Source organism: Monodon monoceros, unplaced genomic scaffold (assembly GCF_005190385.1).
Source record: "Monodon monoceros isolate NGI ecotype Baffin Bay Population unplaced genomic scaffold, NGI_Narwhal_1 Super_Scaffold_18, whole genome shotgun sequence".
NCBI lineage: Eukaryota > Metazoa > Chordata > Mammalia > Artiodactyla > Monodontidae > Monodon > Monodon monoceros.
In genome coordinates this window covers 159,815,537-159,825,567 of record NW_021703774.1, presented here as the reverse complement: position 1 = coordinate 159,825,567, position 10,031 = coordinate 159,815,537, and the positions used below count along the sequence as shown (strand labels likewise).

General features: G+C 53.7%; 1 protein-coding gene across 2 annotated transcripts in view; it reads left to right on the top strand.

Annotated features, from left to right (window-relative positions):
* The window catches only part of WDTC1 (WD and tetratricopeptide repeats 1), a 71,851-nt gene extending 64,414 nt beyond the window's left edge, over positions 1 to 7,437 (top strand). Inside the window, exons 13-16 of one of the 2 annotated variants that reach the window (XM_029228934.1) lie at positions 1,027 to 1,262; positions 2,709 to 2,889; positions 3,830 to 4,022; positions 5,436 to 7,437. In XM_029228934.1, coding sequence (XP_029084767.1) covers positions 1,027 to 1,262; positions 2,709 to 2,889; positions 3,830 to 4,022; positions 5,436 to 5,633 — 808 coding nt within the window. In that variant the 3' untranslated portion in view covers positions 5,634 to 7,437. The remainder of the gene's footprint in view (positions 1 to 1,026; positions 1,263 to 2,708; positions 2,890 to 3,829; positions 4,023 to 5,435) is intronic. The other variant, XM_029228933.1, reaches the window with a different exon arrangement.
* The last annotated feature ends 2,594 nt before the right edge of the window (positions 7,438 to 10,031 follow it).

The following is a 10,031-nucleotide window of genomic DNA, read 5'->3' as shown; positions in this document are numbered from 1 at the left end:
CCTGGCCTCGTGCAGGGAGCTGTGAGCTTGCCTTGGCGGAGGGAGCGTCAGCTCTAGGGAGTGCTGCTTAGCATAGCTGGGTCCTAGGCCCACCTCAGCCCAGCAGGAAAACAAAACACAAAGCCACAGCTCCCGAAGGAGAGGCGGCTCCTGTGACCCGCCTGCTCTCCCGATAAGAGGTGGGAACTGGTCTGTGGAGCTGGGGGAAGGTGTATTTTATATTCCGGCACAGGGTGGGAGAAGGAGGGGCTTTATCTTTGGTCCCTCCCCACCCCCCCAAAACCATTCCCACTTCCCCATATCCATGCTTCGGGAGTTTGGAGAAGTCAGTGTGGATGATTTGGAGCTCCTGGTGTATCCCCACCCCCCCCCACCCCGCCATCAGCTTCCAGAGGACTGACTCTGCCAGACTGTCAGGCCCCATCCTCCAGCCCTGGGAGGTAGAGGCCACAGCTGCTGTGGATCAGTCAGCCAGGACAGAGGGGTTTCTGGCTGAGGGCTTGCTGCCTGCTGGTCAGACCCTGAGTCCCCAGCCTGGCCCTTCTGGCTTCCCTGGAGCACAGAACTGTCCTTGAGGGCCCCCCGCCTTGGACATGGCTTTGAAGGCCAGCCGGGGGGATTTGAGGAGGTGGATAGAGGAAGGGAGAAGGAGAGCTTGGGGAGCCTGAGGCGGGCAAGATGCCAGGCCTTCTGCTGCAGAGCTGCGGGTGCCTGGGGTGAGTGGGTGCGCAGTTGCACGCTGTGTCCAGCAGAGGGCAGCCGGACACTGGTTTTTGCCTCACACCCCTCCCACCCTCTACCTACCCTGCCAAGACCTCGGGGCTCCTGGCTTGCCTCCTTGACGTAGTCTGTCTCCTGGGGAGCAAGGCCTGGGCTGAGCCAGGATTCTCTTCATCCCCAAGTACCCTTGCCCTGAGATCTCTCAAAGGTGGGCTGGGGTGGACGCGTGAAGCGCAGGAGACGGAATGGGGACTCCCTGCTTGCCGCGTGGCCCCACCTCCAAGCCACGTTCCCCTGCCTTCCCAGGGATGGTGACCACTACGATGCTCTGAGGGACTGCCTCAAGGCCATCTCCCTAAACCCATGCCACCTGAAGGCGCACTTCCGCCTGGCCCGATGCCTCTTTGAGCTCAAGTACGTGGCTGAGGCCCTGGAGTGCCTGGATGATTTCAAAGGGAAGTTCCCGGAGCAGGCCCATAGCAGCGCTTGTGATGCACTGGGACGCGACATCACGGCCGCCCTCTTCTCCAAAAATGATGGTGGTGAGTCGGCACTGAGGCGGGGTTGCTGTCACTCTATCTATTTGCGGTGCTACAATGACATTCTGGAGAGGACATAGTTCTGAGATAGGCGAGGCCTAGGCTTACGTACTGATTGAGAAGCCACATGACTTGGAGACAGTCACTTGGTCTCTTTGAGACAAGGATTAGCAATAACATGTTTAAGGCACCTGGTGTGTTCCCCCTGGGACTCAGGATAGGAGTCAGCTGAGCCCAGTGTGCCTCACAGGTCATTCTCTTCTGCTCACAGACAGGGCCTTGGCCATTCCATTGGGATCTGAATTCGGGGTAGCTGGCTGGGGTGCACTTGCTCCAGTTTGCCTGGGTACAGAAGAGACAGCAGCACAGGGTAGTAGAAATGCCTTGGGCACAGGTGTGGAGCCTCAGTTCCACCCTCAGCTCTGCCATGTGAAACCATGTGACCTTGGGCAAAGCACAGCCTCTCCGAACCTGCTGCCTATCTGCAGAGAGCATTCGAGGCCCTGCCCAGCTCACCTGGGTAGCACTGGAGAGTAAACTAGGTAGTTGTGTGGTCTACAAACATGAGAGGGGAGCTCACTGAGGGCAGACATGGATCTTCCCTGTCTCCTTTGCAGTTTACTAACCATGGGTTGATTCATTAGTCTGAACAGTGCCGGGCACTGTGCTGGGTCCTGGGAATATATCTGGCAACAAGTCAGATGGAATTTCTGTGTTCATGAGTCTGTAGCCTAGTGAAGGAACCAAGCGATGGAGGAATAAAGAATGCCCTGCGGCCCTGCTAGGGTGCAGGTGTGGTGGGGAGGGCTTGATGGCAGCCTGGGGTTCTTGAGGAAGAGACATTCAGGCTGAGATCTTGAGGATGCAGAGGAAGAGCTAACTAGATGCAGAGTGTAGCTGTGGGAGGTGAAGAGTTCCTGGCAGAGGGACCAGCACGTGCCAAGGCCCTGAAGCAGGCAGGAACAAGGCACTAAGAAGACAGGTATGATTTTACCCAAGGCACTTAACCAATTAGTACCTCATTTGGATCCATGATAACTTGTCTGCTGGAGAGGGAGGGCTTGGACCTTACTGCCTTCAGAGCTATGGATCTATTTAGAAAAATCACCCCCTCGAGGCTCTCTTGGCAGTGCTTTACCCTCCCCTCCCTGCCTCTCACATCCACAGAAACAGACCTTGGGTCTGTGCATCCTTGGGGCTTCCAGACGTTATTCAGGGACCTAAGCCAAGGCCCTCTTGGCATCAGAGGTCTCCTCTTGAACACCCTCAAGGCCAGGATCCAAAGATACTTCTTTCTCATAGTTGTTCCCAGTTTTCCAGGGAAGAGGTAGAGACGGGTAGCCCTACATTGCTTACTGCTTGGACCGAAAACCGGGTCAAGGGTGGGGAAAAAGTGGGGGAGGCGAGAGAGGGACAGGACTCTCACCTTTCCTTGTTCTCTGCCCTCAGACGAGAAGAAGGGAGCTGGTGGTGCTGGCAGCGGCCCCGTCCGCCTCCGCAGCACGAGCCGCAAGGACTCCATCTCAGAGGACGAGATGGTGCTGCGGGAGCGAAGCTACGACTATCAGTTCCGCTACTGTGGCCACTGCAATACCACCACAGACATCAAGGAGGCCAATTTCTTTGGCAGGTCTGAGGCCCTGAAGAGGAGGAGGGCACAGCCCAGTTGGCAGCAGGAGGTTGGGGTGGGGGTGGGGGGCATGGGGACACAGTGCTTTCAGAAAAGTCTCACATCCCAGCTCTGCCTTTGTACCCTTGGGCAAATGGCTTCATCTCTGTGGGTCTCAGTTTCTTCACCTATGAAATGAAACCAGCCCTCCCCACTCAAGGGGCCATAACAAGGACTAATGAGGTGACCCAGAGAGCATCCAGTGCAGCACCTGGACTCTTCCTTACCCGCACCTCCTGCTCCCCGTGCGCCCACGTGCCAGAGCTTGGGTTCTTTATCTGGTTGCTTGGAGCCTTGGGCAGGCACCCTCATAGGCTGTCAGTCTTGGCAATCTTTTGTGCCTAGAACTGTGCCCCCGGTACTGAGGGACCTAGCCCATGTCTCAGACACCATCACCCCCAACCCTTCTTTGTAGCTGCTGTACTTTCTTTGGGTAGGCGAGATACACGAATGTGAATTAAGAATCTCCATCAAGATCCCTTCTAAATGTCAATGGTGTGTCAGGGGCAGATGTGCTGTAGGATTTCAGGGTCTGGATCCAGGAAGGCTAGGACTACTGAGGGAAGGCTTAGGCAGGAGTGTTCCCAGAGACCTAAGAGATGCACCATCTGGTCCTGGCACCCAGGGTGCTTATAACGTACTTTGGGGGAGAGTAAGTAGGAGAGACCTAGGCAGTCCCTGGCCCTGAGTTTAAGAGAGCAGTTGAACTGTGACACCGCTCTGCAGTGTGGAGAGAATTACCGTGTGCATAGGAGTTCCGAGTCAGGTAAAGACCCCAGAGTTCGGGGGGCCGAGCGGCTCCAGACTTCCCTGCTATCCCTTTCCCTAAGCCATGCAGCCTCTGCTTGAGGCCACAGGGCAGTACCCCACCTGACCTCCCTGACCTTTGCCCCCCCGCCAGCAACGCTCAATACATCGTCAGTGGCTCTGATGATGGCTCCTTCTTCATCTGGGAAAAGGAGACCACCAACCTGGTCCGCGTGCTCCAGGGGGACGAGTCCATCGTCAACTGCCTGCAGCCGCACCCCAGCTACTGCTTCTTGGCCACCAGCGGCATCGACCCCGTTGTGCGGCTGTGGAACCCCCGGCCAGAGGTGAGGGTGTGGCAAGGTGGCAGATGCCAGACAGGAAGGTAGGGATGGACCCTAAGCGAGGCCTCCAGCTGAGCCCATGAGCATTGGGAAGGGCAGTGAGTCACACAGAGGCTAGGAGCTGCTAGGATGAGTGAGCTCTCACCCCAGGGCCCCAGGCTGCATCAGGGTGGGAGCTAGCAAGCTCTGAAAGCTCCACATGAAGTGGGCAGTTCCAGGAGCAAGACTCGTCTCCTGCCTTCCAGAGGCATATCCTCGAGCCAGCTGGCACAGGTGAGACTCACATATGGGAAACAGCAACCAAGGACTGGGTGCGGGAGGGCAGGGAGGGAACCAGATCAACTCCAACACCACTTCATGAGAACGGTACCTCAGAGGCTCCCTAGGTACCCTGCCCCTCGTATACCACTGCCTTGTGTCCCCCAGAAGCTGTGCGGAGGCCTGTCCCTCAGTCACACGAGAAGTATGTAGGTTTTAGAGTCTGATGGGCCTAAGTTTGAATCCTGGTCCCTCCACTTACTGCCTGAGGGACTCAACCATCTCTGATCCAGGTTTTTACCATCTGTACATTGGAATGGGAATGACATTACCACCTCAGAAGGTTGCTTTGAGGATTAAAGAAGTGATGCCTATGGTGTGTCCGGCCCACAGGGACACTTAGGACGGTGTGGTAGTCAGTGTGGGTAGTCAGGTGGGCTGGCCCCCTGCCCTCTGCCCCACCTCCTCCCCCTTCCCAGCTGGCAAAACAGAAGTCAAGAGCTGTGTCTAATTTTCTATGAATTTTAAAGAGAGAAACCCTATAGGACCCTTCCTTGGGGGGAGAGGAAAAGGAGGATAAAGGAATCCTCTTTGGGAGTGGCAACAAAAGAGTGGGGCGGGGGGAGTTATATCTGTGCTCCCACCTCAGGTATATAGTTTGTGTGCCCAGCATATCCTGGTGTGAATCCTCCCTCATTTATGTCCATGTATGCCACCCCCATATATATAACCCAACGTGGTGTGCTCCTCGTATATGTCTTGATGTGGTATGTCCTCGTCATCTTCCAGCGTGGGGTCTCCAGTGTATACCCTGCTATGTGTATTCCCCCCAGTTTATATCCCAGTGTGTTGTGTCTCCGCCAAGTGTATATTACCACGTGCCCCCCAACCCCAATATGTACAACCCCGTGTGGTGTGTCATCTCCCTCACATACAGCCTGGTGTGTGTGTGTGTGTGTGCGCGCGCGTAGGCACATGTGTGTGTGTGTTTGTCCCATACATATCCCAGGATGCATTCCCCTCTATGCATGGACACACATGGATATACCCATATACATCTCCCGGTATGTACCTACCTTCTCCATACGTATAGCTCAGTCTGTGTGTGTGTCTCCCCTGCACATATATCCCAGTAGTATGTGTGCCTCCCCCCCACAGAGTGAAGACCTCACAGGCCGAGTTGTGGAGGACATGGAGGGTGCTTCCCAGGCCAACCAGCGGCGCATGAATGCGGACCCGTTGGAGGTGATGCTGCTCAACATGGGCTATCGGATCACAGGCCTGAGCAGTGCGGGTGCTGGGGCCTCTGACGATGAGGACAGCTCCGAGGGCCAGGTGCAGTGCCGGCCCAGCTAGGCCCTCCTAGCCCTGGTCCCCAGCCCCTGCTACCGGCTGGGTCCTCCGCCCCTGGGCAGGAGGTCAGGGGGTTCTGTTTTGGTTTGTCTTCCCCTTCCCCCCATTTTTTCCTTTCCCCTGTTTTGTTAGTTTGGCATTGGGGGTGGGGATTGCTACAACTTGCTGGCTTTTGGACTTTTGGGCTCTTGCCCCTCGACTGGCCCCAGCCCTGAGCAGAAGAGCAGGAGAAGCCCCTCCATAGGCCCACCACCACCTTGCACTTCCGTGTCCCTGGAGGGCTCCGGCCTGCCTCGAGTGGGGAGGCAAGGGCTGAAGCTGTCTTCAAGGACTGCCCTACCCTTCAGTTGGCAGCAGAAAGGGGAGTGGAATTCCCAGTCCATAAGGGCTAGCCGTGACCTGTTACCATTCTTGCTTCTGGTGGGCAAGGCTAGCTCCCTCCTGGTCTTCAGGGAAGGTTCTGAAAAAGCATAGGGTGCCCCCTTCCTTGCAGAGCCATTCTGTCAGGGTGGAAACAGAAGTAAGGATGGGAGCCCTGGAGGGGCAAGGTCAAGCCACTGCTTCCTTGCAGTACAGCGTCCCTGCCCTCCTCCCAGGCACTGGCTCTGGGTCCTGCACCTGCCCTCACTGGCCACCCCTGGGGGCTTAGCCTTTCCCAAGGGCCCTGGCAGTGTGGGGCACCACACCATTCCCCACCCATCTGTGCCAGCCCTTCTGCACTCTGGAGGGCCACTCTTCCTTCGGGCGCTCTTCAGCCTCACTGTGACCCTTCTGTCAGAGCTCCCAGCCAGGCCTCCTCTTGCTGAGATGGCATTCCCTGCTAGGAGCCTTCCAGGCCCTCCGTGCCCTCCCTCCCATCCCACACGCTGAGCCGCCACAAAGACCAAAGAAGTGATGGCTTTTCTCTGTCCCCTGCTGCTCTGGGGGGAGGGGGTGGGTCTCCTGAGCCACTCGGATGGGGAAGTCCCTAACTCAGCCCCCTCCCTCCTCAGCAGCCTGAGCTTTACACTGGATGCAGCGGTCACCCCACCACTCACCAGACCCCCCTCTTTGCCCCCTTGGCTCTCAGCTCAGGAGCTGCTCCTGTAGTTGGTTCATCCTTCCTCCCCTCTCCCTCTTCACTCCCCTCAGGGCTCACTTGGCTCCAGCCCTCCAGCTGCAGCCTCTGGGGAGAAGCAGCCTCCCTCGCTCCCTCCCTCCCTCCTCCCTCCGCCCTGACTCTGCCAGGTGCCTCCTCTCGGCCAGGCTTCAGAAAAGCCCTGTAGACAGCAGGGCCATGTTAAAAGCTTTTTCACAGTTTTGAGAAGATGAGGGGTGGGAGTGGGGGGTGGTGAGGATAGTGGTGGGGGTCTGGCACCATCTCGTCATTGCTTTAATCCCAGCAACACAGGTGGCAGCCTCTCCCCCCCCCCACCCCCCCCACCCCGTCCCTCTTCCCACCCCTCTCTTCTAGCTTGGTAATGAAGTATATTTATTGGTGAAGGAAACAGCTGCTGCTGCTTCTCCTGCTGCTGGGACTTGCTCCCCTGTCTCTTCTCCACGACCTTTCTCCAGCCGGGAGGGGAGAGCGGGAGTACTGGGGCTGGGCCCTGGGGCCCAAGGACTAGCAGGGGCCCCTTTGCTTTCCTGTGTTCGAGCCACCCGCCATTTCCTCTGTCCCTGCCTCCTGCCTGCCCAGCCTGGGCCCTGCCGTGTGGAGAGACACATAAGCCTTACTGTCCTCTGGGGGCAGGAGCCGAGCCTTTTTGTTGCTCCGCTCCCAGGAGAGTGAGGGTGACGCAATTGATTAAAACCATTTTGTTCTAGGTGTGGCTGGTGGCATTTGTGGGGTGCAAATGCGTCTTGGGATCAAAGTGAGAGTGTCTCACCTCTGTAGCTCTGTGACTTTGAGTAACCACACCTCTACTGGGTAGAATAGGGCCTGCCTTGGAGGGTCACCAGCCTAGCAGGGCCAAGTGCAGAGCCCGGCACTGGTGGCTGTGATTTGCAATAATAATCAGCTTTCACTCTCTGGGCTGTTTTCTCATCTGTAAAATAAGGAGGTTGAAGTCTTAGCGGTTTTTCAAACTTTTAAAATCACAACCCAAACAAGAAATACACATTTTACATTGTGACCCAAGATACCCACGCTAATTTGTATGTATATACTGAACATAAGTTTTACACAATAATACGCTTGCTACATGCGATGTGTTCTGTTTACCATTCTGTTAAGGAGAAAAGAATGCTGACTATAACCCACTAAGTTGATTTCACAACCTGCAGTCTCTTGATGGGCCCTGGATTAGAGGATTTCTTAGACCAGAGTTTCCCAAACTTTCTCAGCTCACTGAACCATTGGTGTCTCAGTAGTTTTTTCATGGACCCCCTAAGCCAAAAGAAATACCTAACATTTCAATGTGTTGGTTAAGCCCGGATCACTTAAGAAGAATTTATGTCCTACCAAGTTAGTCATTTAAAAAATTAATACATATAAGTTAGAGGAAACTATTTTTATTTCATTTTTGAAGAAGTACAATAACTAATGGAATCTGTGTGCTTGTGGGGTGCTGTAAAACTTTGTCAGACTTTCTAATCAGATTGGACCGCACCACCCTCATTTCCTGTCCCACACTGACCTTCATTTGCTTTATATCACAGCAACCGCTAAAAACCCAGCTTCTCAAAGATGACGTAATCAAAGGAGTGTAGTGCAATCTAATGATAAAACTCTGAACCACCTTGAGCCAGCAGTTCTCTCGGTAGCCAGCAGATGCTGAGTAACCCTAAATTTATAATACCCTACTGTGCTCCTGTGACTTTGCTGTGGCACCCTAAGGTGCCCTGACGCACAGCGTGGGAACCGTGGTTCAGCACTGGGGGAACGACAGTTTCACTAGTGAGATTTTGTGATGATTCTGTTTGTGCATTTGGAGAGAACCAGGCTGAGGCCAGGAGGGTATACTCAGTTTAGTACAGGAGACAGAAAGGGAAGAGGTCCTGTCAGAAGCACAATGGTGATGTTATGAAGCAGGTGCTTATCATTCCTCTGTGTTCCCAAATTGAAATCTGCAGAAGCTTCTTCAGGACATTTACGGACCAGGCAAGGAAGGGACGATGTACAAGGCCAAGGGAGTAGGGCATAGTCTCAGGTGCCCTCATGGACCCTGAGTGATTCAGTTCAGCTGCATTGTAGAGGGTGGAGTGGCCCATGGACTCCAGGGGCAGCCAAATTGTGGAGGACTCCTGTGCTTGATGAGGGAGTGTAGGCTTGATCCTGTAAGCAAGGAGGAGCCATTGGAAGACTTTACGAGGGGCTCCATTCCATTTGGAATTGGTACTTTTTTTTTTCTCGGTACACGGGCCTCTCACCGTTGTGGCCTCTCCCATTGCAGAGCACAGGCTCCAGACGCGCAAGCTCAGCGGCCATGGCTCACGGGCCCAGCCGCTCCGCGGCATGTGGGATCTTCCCAGACTGGGGCACGAACCCGTGTCCCCTGCATCGGCAGGCGGACTCTCAACCACTGCGCCACCAGGGAAGCCCTGGAATTGGTACTTTTTTATTAATAGACTATTTTTTTTTTAAGAGCAGTTTTAGGCTTACAGAATATTGAAAAGATAGTACAGGGAGTCCCATATACCCCTCCCTCCCTGGCTTAGTTTCTCCTATTATTAACATCTTGCATTAGTGTGGTACATTTGTTACAATTAATGAACTGATATTGATACATTATTATTAACTAAAGTCCATAGTTTACACCAGGGTTCATTCTTTGTATTGTACAGTTGTATGGGTTTTGACACACGCATAATGTCCTGTACCCACATTGTCAAAAAATAGTTGCACTGCCCTAAAAATCCCCTGTGCTCTACCTATTCAGCCCTCACCAGCACACACACACACACACACAAACAAAAGGGAAGAAGAAAAAAGGTACTGAGTACTTAGGAATAAACCTAGCAAAATATGTACAAGATATTTATGAAGAAAACTATAAAATTATGATGAGAAAAATCAAGGGAAATCAGAATAAGTGAAGAGATATTCCATGCTCATAAATAGGAAGACTCAATACTATTAGATGTCATTTCTTCCCAACTTGGTCCATAGCTTCAATGAAATCTCAATCAAAATGCCAGCAAATTATTTTGTGACTATCAACAGACTGATTCTAACGTTTATATGGAGAGACAAAGACCCAGAATAACCAACACAAATAACAAAGAGAAAGAACAATGTCAGAGGATTGACCCTACCCAACCTCAAGACTTATCATAAAGCTACAATAACCAAGACAGGGTGTCATTAGCAAAGGAATAGACAAATGAGTGGAATGAATTAGAGAACCCAGAAGTAGATCCACACAAATATGGTCAACTGATCTCTGACAGAAGAGCAGAATCAATTCAGTGGAGAAAGGA